General features: G+C 41.2%; 3 protein-coding genes across 4 annotated transcripts in view; 1 reads left to right on the top strand and 2 right to left on the bottom strand.

Moving 5' to 3' along the window:
• Positions 1-17648, top strand: part of LOC118365719 (E3 ubiquitin-protein ligase SMURF2-like) — a 107613-nt gene that overhangs the window by 244 nt on the left and 89721 nt on the right. The gene's annotated exons all lie outside the window — the stretch shown is intronic.
• Positions 1647-5083, bottom strand: LOC118364962 (zinc finger protein 41-like). The gene is made up of 2 exons (XM_035746806.2): positions 4717-5083; positions 1647-2930 (listed from the first exon to the last, which is right to left on the bottom strand). The coding sequence occupies exons 1-2, from the start codon at positions 4880-4882 to the stop codon at positions 1966-1968; spliced, it is 1131 nt and encodes a 376-aa protein (XP_035602699.2). The 5' UTR covers positions 4883-5083; the 3' UTR covers positions 1647-1965.
• On the bottom strand, positions 5333-15734 carry LOC118364960 (zinc finger protein 32-like). The gene is made up of 2 exons (XM_035746805.2): positions 15504-15734; positions 5333-9422 (listed from the first exon to the last, which is right to left on the bottom strand). The coding sequence occupies exons 1-2, from the start codon at positions 15658-15660 to the stop codon at positions 8404-8406; spliced, it is 1176 nt and encodes a 391-aa protein (XP_035602698.1). The 5' UTR covers positions 15661-15734; the 3' UTR covers positions 5333-8403.

Below are 17648 nucleotides of genomic sequence, written 5' to 3'. Positions count from 1 at the left end.
TTTCTTCATTTGGTTTGGTTTTTAACCATATTGGCCCACTTAGGAGCCTACAACAAGTCACAGTAAAACATGAACATTTTTAACCGTAACATTTTTTTTTTTTTTTGTATACAATCTACATTAACAATCTAAATGGACCAAAAAGAGACAATAGAAAAAAAACTGTCAATGTGACAGAATTATGGTAACTAGTCTGGCCCTAATTCATTTTTCATTTTTTAAAAAATGTAAACCAGGGTGGGATCAGCCAGCCGCGGCTTCCCGTATGTGTGATTCATTTGCAGTCTGGACCAAATCTAGTTTCCTCACTATTTCTCTCTAATCTTGAGGCTGGATTATGAGACAGTACAAGTTTACTCGTACTATTAAGACACACTACTTGAGTCGCAATCATGACTAGTTGTGTTACTTAGACCTATGTCATAGCAACGAATCCCATGGCATCTAGACACTTACCATTATGACCAGCCATGTTACAGAATTGTGACATTTTATGAGGTTTTTCATAATTGCATTATCGTGTCATAATGTAAAATCAGCTATACCACATTTAGGTGTTTGGTTGGCATTGGTTGGCATTAATTGTCATTTTTACTCTTAACAATTGCCATTACTTTACATTGTGGTTTAGGATAGATTCTTATACACCCACAAACTATAAGGCTACACCTTGAATGCTTAATGTAATGTCTCCATCAACACATATACATCTACCAATATAATAGAATTAGGTATTGGGAAGGTGCTGGCTCATTTGTTTGGACCCCGCTACATATGGCTGTATGGGTCCGCTACATATGGCTGTATGGGTCCGCTACATATGGCTGTATGGGTCCGCTACATATGGCTGTATGGGTCCGCTACATATGGCTGTATGGGTCCGCTACATATGGCTGTATGGGTCCGCTACATATGGCTGTATCGGTCCGCTACATATGGCTGTATCGGCCCGCTACATATGGTTGTATGATTTTGCAGTGCATGGTGCTCAAACAGGTTTCCTGTTATATTCATCAGAGGTGTAGGGAGGGCCAAAAATAGTAATTATTACAGATGATTAACAAAACATGCACCCGACAGTATTCATACCTGTTTTAGTGGTGAATGTGAGTGAAAAAAAACTGTTTTGTTAATGGATTTCATACAAATACCTTGTCCATAATGTAAAGGCCTATGGTATATTTGTCAACGAGGTAAGGACGGAAGATGGTAAATGGGATCTGCATAACATTCCAATACCAATTGACATATCATATCCATTGAATTGTGTCCATTTTCTGTTTTTAGAAAGATTTGCACAAATATGAAAAGAGAGATGGTATCATCATAAAACGTGCTGCAGACGTGTGCTGTGTTTGGTGATGTAGTGATTCAACGGGAATAGACAAGTAGGGTATGTCCACACTCCGGGGCCATAAAGGTCCAGACATGACCTTAAGACATACAGGTCTAGGATCAGCTTACTCTCCCCTGACCATAGATCTGTTTGTAATTGCCTACCATATGTATGAACATTAACAGTATATAAGAAATATATATATTCTCACACACACACACACACACACAATTAAATCGATATCATAAATGAAAAGAAATAATACAAAATGTATCAAATAATATTGGACATATGCAAGGACACATTTTCTAGAAGTATTCATTTTAATGTATCAATAGCATCTGTCAGACTATTCTGGAGACATTCCAAAACAAACTAGCAGGAATTCTGCTTAATAATGACATGAAAACACCAAGAGACTTAACAGCAGACCTGTGAGTTGAACTACTCTGTACTGTTCGATCAAATCAAACTTTATTGTTCATAGAACGTTTTACAATAGTAAATTCATGCCATCTATTTACCTGAAACCCAGAGAATGAATGATCCAGAGAGTTGCTTTGCTTTTCCAAAGTGTTGCCCATCTTCTAACAAGATGTCTTTGTCCTATTTCATTTCCTTTGTTTTCTTTATTTGTTTCTTTCTTTGTGGACATTCGTTCCTGTGTGAGTCAGAAAGTGCAAGTTCAGGTTCCCTTTCCGATTGAAGCTTTTCCCACAGTCACCACAGCTAAATGGTTTCTCTCCTGTGTGAGTCAGTATGTGCCTCCTTAGGTCCCCCTTCTGAATGAAGCTTTTCCCACAGTCACCACAGCCAAATGGTTTCTCGCCTGTGTGAATCCTCATGTGCCTGGACAGATGTCCTTTGAGTTTGAAGGTCTTTCCACAAAAGGGGCAGGTGGAGGGTTTCTCCACGTGACAGAGTCTGACATGGGCCTTCAATTTACAGGTGGAGTTGTAGAGTTTTTGGCAGAGGTGGCATTCGCTGGGTATCTTCTTGGCGAGAGTCACATGCTCCTGCAGGTCAGCTTTCAGAGCAAACGTTTCACCACAGTCACAGCAGCGGAGAGCTTTTCTAGACATGGTGCTGGGTTTGTAACAGTGTTCCCCCATTGATAGGTTGGGATTCAATGGTGGACTGGGATGGAATGGTGACAACAGCCTAAGTCCTACTGGGTCACTGCTTACAGCTGAGCTGTGGTTGTAGGAATTGTTTTGATTATCTGGGGGGTCACAGGGAATGTCGAGACCCTTTAGGTGGGTAAAAGTGACAAAATGTGGGAGATCCACTGGTTTAGAGGCACTCTCTCTGTTCTCCACTGTCTGGGTTTGGGGAAGAGTAAAGGACTGAAGTGGGTTTTCCTGATCACATTTACTTTTCACACAAAGAGGAGGGAATTTGAAAACTATGACGTCAGCCTCCTGCCCTTGAAGCTGCTCTTCCTCCTGACAGGTCCAGAGTTCCTCCTGTTCCTCTTTAATCTGTTTGGGTTCTAGGTCATCCTGCTGCAGACTGGTTCTCCACTCCTGCTCACAGTGCTGCTGCTCAGGTGGAACCTCGTCTTCAGAGACATCAACAGATAACGGAAGGGACTCTTGAGGGAAGGCGAAGAGGAGCAGAGGTTATCTATACCATATAATTAAAAACACTTAATCTCAATAAGATATACAGTACCAGTCAAACGTTTGGACACACCTACTACTCATTTTGACTATTTTCTACATAGTGAAGACATCAAAACTATAAGATAACACATATGGAATCATGTAGTAACCAAAAAAATTGTTAAACAAATCAAAATATATTTTATATTTGAGATTATTCAAGTAGCCACCCTTTGCCTTGACAACTTTGCACACTCTTGACATTCTCTCAACCAGCTTCATGAGGTAGTCACTTGGAATGCATTTCAATTAACAGATGTGCCTGTTACATTTGTGGAATTTCTTTCCTTCTTAATGCAGTTCAGCCAATCAGTTGTTGTGACAAGGTAAGGGTGGTATACAGAAGATAGCCCTATTTGGTAAAAGACCAAGTCCAAATTATGGCAAGAACAGGTCAAATAAGCAAAGAGAAATGACAGTCCATCATTAATTTAAGACATGAAGGTCAGTCAATCTGGAATATTTTAAGAACTTTGAAAGTTTCTTCAAGTGCAGTCGCAAAAACCCTCAAGCGCTATGATGAAACTGGCTCTAATGAGGACAGCCACAGGAAAGGAACACCCAGAGTTACCTCTGCTGCAGAGGATAAGTTCATTAGAGCTAATTGCACCTCAGATTGCAGCCCAAATGCTTCAGAGTTCAAGTAACAGACACATCCCAACATCAACTGTTCAGAGGAGACTGTGAATCAGGCCTTCATGGTCGAATTGCTGCAAAGAAACCACTACTAAAGGACGCCAATAATAAGAAGACTTGCTTGGGCCAAGAAACATGAGCAATGGACTTTAGACCAGTGGAAACTGTTTTTGGTTCCAACCACCATGTCTTTGTGAGACGCAGAGTAGGTGAACGGATGATCTCCGCATGTCTGGTTCCAAACGTGAAGCATGGAGGAGGGGGTGTGATGGTGCTTTGCTGATGACACTGTCAGTGATTTATTTAGAATTCAATGCACATTTAACCCATATGGCTACCACAACTTTCTGCAGTGATACACCATCCCATCTGGTTTGCGCTTAGTGGGACTATAATTTGTTTTTCAACAGGACAATGACACAAAACACACCCCCAGGCTGTGTAAGGGCTAGTTGACCAAGAAGGAGAGTGGTGGAGTGCTGCATTAGATGACCTGGCCTCCACAATCACACAACCTCAACCCAATTGAGATGGTTTGGGATGAGTTGGACCGCAGAGTGAAGGAAAAGCAGCCAACAAGTGCTCAGCATATGTGGGAACTCCTTCAAGACTGTTGGAAAAGCATTCCTCGTGAAGCTGGTTGAGAGAATGTCAAGAGTGTGAAACGCTGTCATCAAGGCTAAGAGTGGCTACTTTGAAGAATCTCAAATATATTTAGATTTGTTTAACACTTTTTTTTTTTGGTTACTAAATGATTCCATATGTGTTATTTCTTAGTTTTGATGTCTTCACTATTATTCTACAATGTAGAAAATGGTACAAATAATGAAAACCTCATGAATGAGTAGGTGTGTCTAAACCTTTGACTGGTACTGTGTATATAACCAACTTTTAGACATCCCGGTGTACGCATACCGAGCTATATGCTATTTCAATAAGCTTTTCGTGCCAAACTTTTTCATCATGCACGATAAACGTTACCTTGAACTATTTATTAAATTGTGATCCCTGTTAACCTAAACAACGTAGCTGTTCATAAAACATTATTGTAGTTAGATATTTGTAGATCTACATGCGAACCTTTTCTACATAGTTTTATGTCCGGTGTATTCCGCAGCAGTCTCCGTAGCCGATCATTCTCTTCCTGGTACTCGACTACCGTTTTCTCAACTGCCCCGAAAATCTCCACAGCAGCCGCCGTTAAACGCTCATTTAAGAACACATGCAACATCTGTAATGTAGACATTTTCAGGCGACTGAGAGGTGAGTATTCAACTAGTATGGCAAATACACTGATAACTAACCCCTTTAATATTTGGTATGGCTTTGTCCACAAACAAAACAAACCCTCTCCCAGTTTTACTTCCGCATTGTCTTCTTCTGCTTGTATCAGTCGGCGGTGAGCCCGTAAACAGATCACAGCATCCCCATGTGGATGGATGTTTACTAAAAGGTACACAGACAGAGTTTCCAATCAGTCTTTGGTTCAGACCAGTAATAATGGAAAGAAATTCAATTACAAGTGGGGAAACAGTTATAATAACGAATACGTACAATGGTGACTCAGTATTTTTCCTTTTTCTCTAACTATTTTTTCCAACTCTTTAATTTGAGACTCTAGTTTTTCAACTCTTTCTCCATCTTTCCTTTTTCTTTCTACTGGTGTGTGCTATTATTTTGCCCCTAACATAAGCTTTAGAGGCCTCCCACACCATACTCAATCTATCAATGGAACCAATATTTGTTTGGAAAAAAAAAACACTTGAGATCTTCATTGAGGGAAAGATGAAATGTTTTGCCTTGGAACAAGGACGTACTAATCCTCCATCCAGTACCATTCGTAGCCATATCAGCCTCAACTGCTATACATAATTCCACTGTTGTGTGGCCTGTCAAAGCAATAACCCTTATTTCACAATCCCATCACCTCTCTAGTCATACTCTTGGAAGTTAGGAAGTCATCTATCCTGGAATGATATGAATGGTTATGTGAATAAAACGCATGTTCCTTCTCTCTAGGATTGACAAGTCTCCATATATCTACCAGACCCAGATCCCTCATTAATAGGTGTGTCGCTGCTCTGTCCCTTGGTACAGTTTGACAATAAGTAGTTTTATCAAGAATACCATCTTGGACCTGGTTAAAGTCTCCCGCTACCACTGAATTGCCACCAATGGAATTTTGAGGATTTTTCTTGAGGAAACTTACATCCAACTCCATTGTTCCTTGATGCGGTAAAAAGCCTCCTTTTTATCGGGAAAGAATGATAGCTTGAAGCCCTTAACTCTCTCTTCTCCCAACACATTGGCCAGCTCTCTCTCTCACCAGATCCCTGGGAAAGCAGATGATGATCGGTTTAGGTGGCAGATTTCTTTTTACCTGTATTGAACCAGGCAAGTCAGTTAAGAAGAAATTCTTACTTACAATGACAGCCCACCGGGGAACAGTGGGTTCAGGGGGAGAATGGCAGATTTTTACCGTCAGCTTGGGGATTTGTCAGCTTGGGGTTACTGGCCCAACGCTCTAACCACTAGGCTACCTGATTCTCGCGTGTTATTGGTGCTAGAGAACCGTGGAGTCGTTGAAGCTCAGCTTAGTCCAGATCCACCCCCAGAGCCTCCAAGATAATTTGACTCACACATTCCCTCTGCTTGCTATCCTCCAGAACCCTAAAAGTATTGAATTGAGGCGCCCTGTCTCGGTTAGCTTGCACCCTTCTGTGGAGATCCTCAGACAGTTTGGTCGTCTTCCAGCGTTGATATCCGACCCTCTGTCTCATCTAGCCTCTGTAATATGACCGATAAATCTTCTTGCATATCCATCTGAGATTGCTTGACCTGAGAAACTTCCGATTCAAGAAATGGGACTCTACCCATTTCTTCCATGGCCTTCTGTAGGGATGATTGCAAGGCCGACAACGAGCTGGGTTCTATGTTCTGCCCTGTCAGATATACGAAGAAGCAGGCTTTGTAAATGTGTGAGATTTCAGTCTGTGTATGAAAGTGATCAGAATCTTGATATAGGCTTATGGAATTAGGGGCTCGACTCAATAGCGACTGAAATGTAAAGGCAGTGTTTCTGCCGTCGTGTGATTGCATTCACAGTAAGAAAAAACAGCATGTCGACTCAATCGGAAATTACCTTGAATTAAATTCAAATTGCGCCATACCACGGCTCTTCAGCGATACGATTGAATCGAGCCCTAGATTTTCAATGTCTGAGGACAGTATCTCCAGTTAGTGCTGCAGATTGTGCTATGTTTGGTGATGTAGTGATCCTGGGGGAACAGACAACAAAGAGGGGTATGGCCACAGTCCTTGGCCATAAAGGTCAAGACATTGCCCTCCTATGGCTCCAAAAGTCCTACACATATCCATGAGGAAGGGAAACACGAAACGTACCATATATCAGTCTGTAGTTTCCTACCATAGACACTGTATGAACAATAACCGTATTTAAAAAAAAATATATATATACAAGATTACATCAATATCATAAATGAGCAGCATTATTGCAAAATTGCTGGAAATTTAAATTGGACAAATGCAAGTACACATTTTATTGGCGTATACATTCTTAAAACAAACGACCAGGAATTCCTGTTTATAATGAAGTGAATACATCAAGAGACTTTGAACAGCAGACCATGAGTTTTAAACTACTCTGAAATTAGATTAAATCAAACTTATTTTTAATTATTTTTTTACATAGAACATTTCCTATTTCGTAACAAAGCATCCTTCACTCATGCTGCCAAACATACCCTTGTAAAACTGACCATCCTACCAATCCCCGACTTTGGCGATGTCATTTACAAAATAGCCTCCAATACCCTACTCAACAAATTGGATGCAGTCTATCACAGTGCAATCCGTTTTGTCACCAAAGCCCCATATACTACCCACCATTGCGACCTGTACGCTCTCGTTGGCTGGCCCTCGCTTCATACTCGTCGCCAAACCCACTGGCTCCATGTCATCTACAAGACCCTGCTAGGTAAAGTCCCCCTTATCTCAGCTCGCTGGTCACCATAGCATCTCCCACCTGTAGCACACGCTCCAGCAGGTATATCTCTCTAGTCACCCCCAAAACCAAGTCTTTCTTTGGCCGCTCTCCTTCCAGTTCTCTGCTGCCAATGACTGGAACAAACTACAAAAATCTCTGAAACTGGAAACACTTATCTCCCTCACTAGCTTTAAGCACCAACTGTCAGAGCATCTTACAGATTACTGCACCTGTACATAGCCCACCTATAATTTAGCCCAAACAACTACCTCTTTCCCTACTGTATTTAATTTATTTATTTATTTTGCTCCCCATTATTTTTATTTCTACTTTGCACAGTCTTCCATTGCAAATCTACCATTCCAGTGTTTTACTTGCTATATTGTAATTACTTTGCCTTTACCTCCCTTATCTCACCTCATTTGCTCACATCGTATATAGACTTGTTTATACTGTATTATTGACTGTATGTTTGTTTTACTCCATGTGTAACTCTGTCGTTGTATGTGTCGAACAGCTTTGCCTTATCTTGGCCAGGTCGCAATTGTAAATGAGAACTTGTTCTCAACTTGCCTACCTGGTTAAATAAAGGTGAAATAAAATAAAATTTACAAAAGTAAATTCATGACATCTATTTGTCTGAAATCCAGAGAATGAATGATCAAGAGTTTCCAAAGCGTGTTGTCCATCTTCTGACAAGATGTCTTTGTCCTAATTAGTTTCCTCTTTGTGTTTTCATTCTGTTTTCTTTACTTGTTTCTTTATTTGTGGACGTTCTCTCCTGTGTGAGTCAGTATGTGCAAGTTCAGGTTCCCCTTCCGATTAAAGCTTTTCCCACAGTCACCACAGCTAAATGGTTTCTCTCCGGTGTGAGTCAGTACGTGCCTCCTTAGGTCCCCCTTCTGAATGAAGCTTTTCCCACAGTCACCACAGCTAAATGGTTTCTCTCCTGTGTGAGTCCTTATATGTTCAGTTAGGTGTCCCTTCTGATTGAAACTCTTACCACAGTCTCCACAGCTAAATGGTTTCTCTCCTGTGTGAATCCTCGTATGTCTGGACAGATCTCCTTTAAGTTTGAAGGTCTTTCCACAAAAGGGGCAGGTGGAGGGTTTCTCCACGTGACAGAGTCTGACATGGGCCTTCAATTTACAGGTGGAGTTGTACCATTTTTTGCAGAGGCAGCATTCACTGGGTCTCTTCTTGGCGAGAGTCACATGCCCCTGCAGGCCAGCTTTCAGAGCAAACGTTTCACCACAGTCACAGCAGCAGTGACTTTTTCTAGACGTGGTGCTGGGTTTGGAACAGTGTTCCCCCATTGATGGACTGGGATCCAATGGTGGGCTGCTGTCAAGTCCTACTGGGTCACTGCTTACAGCTGAGCTGTGACTGTAGGCATTGTTTTGATTATCTGGAGTGTCACAGGGAATGTCAAGACTCTTCAGGTGGGTAACAGTGACAAACGGTATGAGATCCACTGATTTAGAGGCACTCTCTCTGTTCTCCACCGTCTGGGTTTGGGGAAGAGTCAAGGAATGAAGAGGGTTCATCTGATCACAATCACTTTTCAAATAAAGATGAGGTAATTTGAACTCTATGATGTCAGCCTCCTGCCCTTGAAGCTGCTCTTCCTCCTGACTGGGCCCGAGTTCCTCATGTTCCTGTTTAATCGGTGTGGGCTCTGGGTCCTCCTGCCCCAGACTGGGGCTCCACTCCTGCTCAAAGTGTTGCTGCTCACAGGGAATATTCTCTTCAGAAACAGCGAGAGAGAGCTGCAAGGAGTCTGAAGGGAAGGTGCAGAGGTTATTTGTATACCACAGAATTAAATACAACTGAATGATACATCTCTATGATATATAGATCTACAGCCTTTAGACATACCTGAGTGCACATACCAAGCAATATGCTATTTCAATTTTTTTCATGACAGACAACTTTTAAATCATGCACAGTAAAAAAAATACATACAAAACTGTTCTATAAAGGCTCGCTAAAGCAGGCCATTGGATTCCAGGTGGCGCCTAGTGTTTGGGTGAGTAGATACCGGAAGGGTTATGGAATCCAATGGGCTGGTTTAGCATTAGCAAGCAGCATTTCAATCTTCTAATTACATCATTATCAGCGACACCTTCCATCACTGGATTGAGGTACATTTTTCAAGCAATATCCCTGATTTGTCACTGCAGTGCAAACATGGGCAAGCTGTGTTTCGACTTGAAGGACAATGCAAACAGTGAAACTGAGAAAACGGCCTGGAGTTATATTTTGCTACCCAGCCAAATATGGTGTAGGTAGATACAGTGCCTTAAGTATTCACACCCCTTGACTTTTTACACATTTTATGTTACAGCCTTAATTGTAAATGGATTAAATAAATAAGAATCTCACCCATCTACACACAATACCCCATAATGACAAAGTGAAAACATGTTTAGACATTATTTATTAAAAATGAAATCTAATTTCGATAAGTATTCACACCCGAGTAAATACTTTGTAGAAGCTCTTTTGGCAGTGATTACAGCTTTGAGTCGTCTTGGGTATATCAGCTTTGGATTTGTGAATTTTCTCCCATTCTTCCTTGCAGATAGTATCAAGCTCTGTTAAATTAGATATGGAGTGGCAGTGAACAGCAATCGTCAAGTCTTTCCACAGAATTCCAATGGGATTCAAGTTCGAGCTTTGGCTGGGCCACTCAATGACTTTTACATTTTTATTCTGAATCCATTACAGAAATGCTTTGGCTGTATGCTTTGGGTCATTGTCCTATTGGAATGTAAATATTGGCCCCCAGTCAAAGGTTGTTTGTACTCTGAAGCATATTCTCACCTAGGATTTCTGTTTTTGGCTTTATTCACTGTTCCTCACCAGACTCTTTCACTGAAAAGCATCCCCAAAGCATGATGCTGCCATCACCATGCCTCACAGTAGGGTTGGTGTTAGACAGGTGATGATCTGTGCCTGGTTTCCTCCAGACATAGTGCTTTGCATTCAGGCCAAAGAGTAACAATTTTGCCTGATCAGACCACAGAATCTTTTGCCTTATGCTCTCAGGAGTGGCTTCCTTCTGGCCACTCTCTCATAAAGCCCAGATTGGTGAAGTGCAAGAGACTGTTGTCCTTCTGGCAGGTTCTCCCATCTCTGCCAAGGAACTCTGTAGTTCTATCAGGGTGATTACTGGCATCTTGGTCACCTCTCTGACCAAGGTCCTTCTTGTCCAGTTTGGTCAGATGGCCAGCTCTAGGCAGAGTCTGGGTAGTTCCATATTTTTTCAATTTCCCAATGGAGACCACTATGCACTTGGAAACTTTCAACACCCTAGAAATTGTTTCATACCCTTCCCCAGCTATATGTCTCATCACATCTCAGAACTCTACAGACAGTTCCTTGGACTTCATGGTAGTTTCTGCTCTGACATACACTGTCAACTGTGGTACCTTGTATAGACAGGTGTTTCTTTCTTAATCACGTCCAAACATTGTAATTGGCCACAGGTGCACTCCAATCAAGCTGTAGTTGTAGTGCAAGAATGATCAGAGGAAATTGGATGCACCGGAGCTCAAAATTAGAGCGTCACCGTAAAGGGGTGTGCATACTTATGTAAATGAGAAATTTCAGTATTTAATTTAATACATTTGCAAAAATGTGTAAAAACATGTTTTCACTTTATCATTATGTGGTATTGTGTGTAGATGGGTGAGAATATATCAATACTCTCTGAAGGCACTGTATGTTTGGGGCAAATCGATCACATCACCGAGTAACACTCTTCACACATTATTTTCAAGGATGGTGGTGGCTGCATCATGTTATGGATATGCTCTTCTTCGGTAAGGACTAGGGAGTTTTTTTAACAATAAAAATAAATGAAGAGCTGAGCACAGGCAAAATCCTAGAGGAAAACCTGCTTCAGTCTGCCTTCTAAAGACAAATTCACTTTTCAGCAGGACAATAACCTAAAACTCAAGGCCAAATATACACTGGAGTTGCTTACCAAGTTAACATTGAATGTTCCTGAGTGGCCGAGTTAGTTTTGACTTAAAAAAAAAAAAATCAATGACAAGACTTGAAAATGGCCATCTAGCGATGATCAACAACCAACTTAAGAGGTTGAGGAGTTTTAAAAAAAATTTGCAAATAATATTGTACAATCCAGGTGTGTTTACCAAAAAAAGACTTGGCTGTGATCGCTGCCAAAGGTGATTCTAACATGTATTAACTCAGGGGGTCGAATACTTATCTAATGAAGATATATTAGTTGTATTTTTTTATCTTTAAAAAATAAGTTTGAATTTTTCATCCACTGTAGATCTTTGAAAAATTACAATTAAATTAATTTTAATCCCAATTTGTAACAAGAAAATTTGGAAAACATCAAGGGGTGTGAATACTTTCTGAAGGCAATGTAAGTGGAAATGCATTGATGATCTTATTATAAATTCATTTTTTCTGCATATCAACCCTGACCACTGATCTGACCCCTATGCTGATACTGCACTCTGCCTTTTGTATGACCTTAAACAACTGTATGAGTAACGCAAAAAGGAAGGTGCAGTATCTACAATCTAAATGTGTTGAACCAACTTTCTTGTTGCTTTTCTTTTTGATGGAAAGAGTATGAGAGTTCTAACGAAACTCAGCAAAAAAAGAAACGTCCTCTCACTGTCAACTGCGTTTATTTTCAGCAAACTTAACATGTGTAAATATTTGTATGAACCTAAAAAGATTCAACAACAGACATAAACTGAACAAGTTCCACAGACATGTGATTATCAGAAATGGAATGTGTTGCTGAATGTGTTGCTGAATGTGTTGCTGAACAAAGGGGGGGGGGGTCAAAATCAAAACAGTCAGTATCTGGTGTGGCCACCAGCTGCATTAAGTACTGTAGTGCACCTCCTCCTCATGGACTTCACCAGACTTGCCAAATCTTGCTGTGAGATGTTATCCCACTCTTCCACCAAGGCACCTGCAAGTTCCCAGACATTTCTGGGGGGGGGGGATGGCCATAGCCCTCACCCTCCGATCCAACAGGTCCCATACGTGCTCAATGGGATTGAGATCCGGGCTTTTCGCTGGCCATGGCAGAACACTGACATTCCTGTCTTGGAGGAAATAATGCACAGAATGAGCAGTATGACCCTCCAGTAGTGTCATGCTGGAGGGTCATGTCAGAATGAGCCTGCAGGAAGGGTATCACATGAGGGAGGAGGATGTCTTCCCTGGAACGCACAGCGTTGAGATTGCCTGCAATGACAACAAGCTCAGTCCGATGATGCTGTGACACACTGCCCCAGACCACGACGGACCATCCACTTCCAAATCAATCCCGCTCCAGAGTACAGCCCTCGGTCTAACGCTGATTCCTTCGACGATAAACGCAAATCATTCCATCACCCCTGGTGAGACAAAACCGCGACTCATCAGTGAAGAGCACCTTTTGCCAGTCCTGCCTGGTCCAGCGACGGTGGGTTTGTGCCCATAAGCGACATTGTTGCCAGTGATGGTTGATGAGGACCTGCCTTACAACAGGCCTACAAGCCCTCAGTCCAGCCTCTCTCAGCCTATTGCGGACAGTTTGAGCACTGATGGAGGGATTGTGCGTTCCTGGTGTAACTCAGGCAGTTGTTGCCATCCTGTACCAGTCCCGCAGGTGTGATGTTCGGATGTACCGATCCTGTGCAGGTGTTGTTATACGCGGTCTGCCACTGCGAGGATGATCAGCTATCCGTGCTGTCTCCCTGTAGCGCTGTCTTACATGTCTCACAGTACGGACATTGCAATTTATTGCCCTGGCCACATCTGCAGTCCTCATGCCTCCTTGCAGCATGCCTAAGGCACATTCACACAGATGTGCAGGGACCCTGGGCATCTTTCTTTTGGTGTTTTTCAGTCAGTAGAAAGGCCTCTATTGTCCTACGTTTTCATAACTGTGACCTTAATTGCCTACCCTCTGTAAGCTGTTAGTATATTAACGTCCTTCCACAGGTGCATGTTCATTAAATGTTTATGGTTCATTGAACAAGCATGCGAAACCATGTTTAAACCCTTTACAATGAAGATCTGTGAAATTACTTGGATTTTTACAAATTATCTTTGAAAGACAGGGTCCTGAAAAAGGGGTGTTTCTTTTTTTGCTGAGTTCACATTCCAACTGTATTTAACAGCTTTATGCAGTTATGTTTTGAATGTTGTATTTAAGTAACCCCCAAGACATTTTTCACCTTAAGAAATATTTAATCACAGAGAATGTTTTCTTAAATATTTCACATTGCATAACTATCCTTATAACTCTTGTCATTTGCTTTATCTTTGCTAGCTTTTACATATTTTGTTTTCTTTCTCACCATTTATGGGTATTTGCAGTTCTATCGTAATTGATGCGCAGGACTGTGGTACGTTTATTCTGGTGATAACTGGATCACTGCCAGTATTATGGTGTGCCTGATTTATGATCAGGATGGCCTGAACTCGGAACCCGGTAGAATAGCAAGGCAAACCACAGTAACTGCAGTAGGGATGTTAATTAAAAGTTGACCATTAGTCACTGAAAATACATTTGATCTGTTAATTTGCATAATTCAGTGGAATTAAATTGGTGTCCGAATTTAACAAAATCGGTCTTAAAACAGACAGTGTCTTGGGCGACGGGGAATTGTTATTTAGCCGAAAATATTAATGTGCAGTGAGTTAGCGTTAAAAAGTATCTTTCTTATGTCAACTAATGGCTGTCAGTGAGCCGAGACTCTAAGCAGGCTACAGGGAGCAGTGGGCGAGAGGTGCAAAACGTTTCACAGCCTCTCTCTCTCATGTTCTACTGGTTTTTATATAAACTTTCTTTCGATGTCAAGATGCCAAAGTCACAATCCTAGTCATAGTAACAACCCTTCCTAGTTGTTGCACATTTACATTTCCCTCTAAATTTTGAATGAAAATGTTATTCTCGGTCACATGAATCTGTTCTTATCAGGTGCGTCTTTTAGAAGTGTTTTCCCGCAAATTGCATTTTGGCAAATGTTTGAAAAGGATGCATTCCATTCTCTGCTTCATTACAGTAGTTGCATGTTCAATAATATGAGAGGATAGGCTTGTTATTGTCGCATGTTTTTTTTAAAGCTCTTAATGAAAAATGTCCGTTCCTTTACTTGGCTTTTGTAGTTCATAATCGAAGTAAAAAAACAAGGCAAATAGCAGTAGGTGAAGTTACTGCACTCTGAACCAATAGTGGGCGATTGCGGAGCACAATTCGTAACTTTTACAGTCAGAGGCATATAACAAGAATTACAATTGCAAATGTGTTGAATGTGTCCTTCGCTAACAAGTATGCGTTTAAAACAGCTTTTTAATCCCGGGTCTCTAATTTTCCGCCTGTAGAAGTGGGAGTTTACATTGTAATTTACTCTCGGGTGACTGTTTGGTCTAGAATGGCACAGGTGGAAAATGGGAGACCATAGATACTGTTTTAAACGGAACAGCACATTCAACACGTCTAATAGTAAGGATTGTTCGTAGATATACTAAATATGTTTCTTGACTGGAAACCTTTATGGTGAATCCGAATAGTTTAGATTTGGTTTATCAAGGACGCCTGGCTATGGAAGCGTCCGCAACGAGCTGTCTGTAAACAATGGCGTTGCAGGAACGAAGCAAGATTCCACCCCTCTCTGAACAACTAACGTTAGTTATTGCAAATTGGAAACTCCTGTTTCTCTTAAACAGACAATTTTACCAGGTCACTTTGTAACAAGATAAAAACATACTACAAAGTTTGATTTGTGTCTCAACAAAATGTTGACCAAAAGTGCAATTACTGCTGTTTGCAATTTTAAGGCAGAATAGATCGAAATGATACGAGCTATTTTACATGGTTTTATGTCCGGTGTTATCCGCAGTAGTCTCCGTAGACGATAATTCTCCTCCTGGTACTCCGCTACCGTTTTCTCAACTGCTCCGAAAATCTCCACAGCAGCCGCCTTTAAACGTTCATTTAAAAACACATGCAACAACTGTAATTTAGACATTTTCAGCTAGTTTTCGCTTCGTTCACAAGGAAAGAATGGTTGCCACAAACAAAACAAACCCGCTCCCTGTTTTATTTCCGTATAGTCTTCTTCTGTTTATATCAGTGGGTGGTGAACCCATAAAAACATCACAGCCCCCCCATGTGGATGGAGTTTCACTACAGACCAGTGATGGAAATAGATAACTTCATGTGGGGAAGTTTTTTAATTAGTAAAAGGGTGATCTTGGGATGATCATTTCTTGCATGAATTGAAAGACAACACATTGTAATACAGGCGACTCCTGACAACTGGAGTCAGGGCGGCAGGGTAACCAAAAGGTTACAAGTTCAAATCCCCGAGCTGACAAGGTACAAATCTGTTGTTCTGAACAGGCAGAACAACTGTTCATAGGCTGTCATTGAAAATAAGAAATAGTTCTTAACTTACTTGCCTAGTTTGGTCAAATAAATAACTGCAATGGCTTGGGACTGAATGCTATGACCTTGCAATTATTTTTTTTTGCAATTATTTTTCAAACTCACCTGTTTTGTATTCTAGGGACTTTAGTGAGTAGACTGGAACATGGTTTTATGGACATACAATCAATATTTGTTCCATATAGTGTCCAGGGGCCATACACAAATCTATTTGACCACTGTAAAAATCCAGCAACAGTTGCTATGACCTAGCTATTTGTTAAATTTACATGTGTTCTTTTCTAGGGACTCCAAGGTGTAGATTGCACCATGTTTTTTTGGAGACACAATCAATATCTTTTTTTTCCTGTACAGTGCAATATTTGTACCATATAGTGTCCATTAAGCTATTTGACCACAGTAAAAGTCCAGAAACACTTGCTATGATCTAGCTTTGTTTTTGTTCAAACTCACCTATCAAGCCATCAAGCGGATTGTGACCTAGTGTGAGAGAGGTGGCAGGAAGCCTCTCAGCCTGCCTTGGTTTGTTTTGTACTACCGCTTTTGGCATACCTTTTTGTCTTTTTTCCCTTTTTGTTTTTATCTATGTTTTGCCACCATCTGAACAAATAATAATCTGCTTGGACTTGCCTAACATGGGAGTCCTGACTGAGCTATCCCTGGACCTAAGGTAAGGTTGCTGGCTCCCAGGAACATACTGTACATTCATCACCTAGTCGCATACACTTTTACCCCTAGATATAACGAGTGGAGCCACATCATCATTCGGCTCGATATTGGTTTCGTAACATCACAGGCACTTTTCAAACAGGAAGCAGTGAATATGAACTCTGTGATATCCGCCTCCAGCCATTGAAGCAGGAGTTCCCCCTCTTCCTCTTGAATATCTGTGGGCTCTGGGTCAAAAGACAGAGTTGAGGTGATCAGCTGTGGAGTCTGTTTGGAGCAGTTAGTGGAGCTGCTGTTATAAAACAGGTTACATTTGGACTCGGCAAGGACACCGACAGAGAAGATATGTACTCTTTTCTGTTTATATAACACATGCAGAGACGGCAGAGACCAGAACTAAGAGCTGGAAAATTGTGATAGAAAGCAGGGGATCAGTGCAGTGGAGCTACCAGTGGAGTTGACTCAGCTGCCTCCATGCGCAGGGCTGCAGAGCTAGATATTCGTATGTCTGTCTGCTCCCCACTCACTTCCTGTGTGTGCGCCATTTATGAAAAGTCTGCGCATGTACAATAATATTGAGATTGGTACCTGTCCTAAAACTGTGCAGGCATGAATCCGCATTAAAAACCGCGCCTGGAAAATGTCTTCCCTTCACCTTTAATGGTGTCAATAAAGCACTTTATTTGCTGTAAAATTTGGAACTATTCATAATTTGGCTAAGGCAGTTTTTAAAAGAAAGCACAATGGTAAGTTTGATCACATTTCTGTAGAGGTGAGCAGAAGGTGTTAATGTTTTGCAGTGACTATCTAAAACATGCTGTTTACAGCAAACGCCTCTATGCATTCGGCAAGATTTATTGTATATTCAAAATCATTTAAAAGTAGGCGAAACGCTACAGC

Source organism: Oncorhynchus keta, chromosome 32, assembly GCF_023373465.1.
Source record: "Oncorhynchus keta strain PuntledgeMale-10-30-2019 chromosome 32, Oket_V2, whole genome shotgun sequence".
Classification (NCBI taxonomy): domain Eukaryota; kingdom Metazoa; phylum Chordata; class Actinopteri; order Salmoniformes; family Salmonidae; genus Oncorhynchus; species Oncorhynchus keta.
Note: the sequence above shows the minus strand (reverse complement) of the source record. Positions and strands in the feature narration are given on the sequence as shown.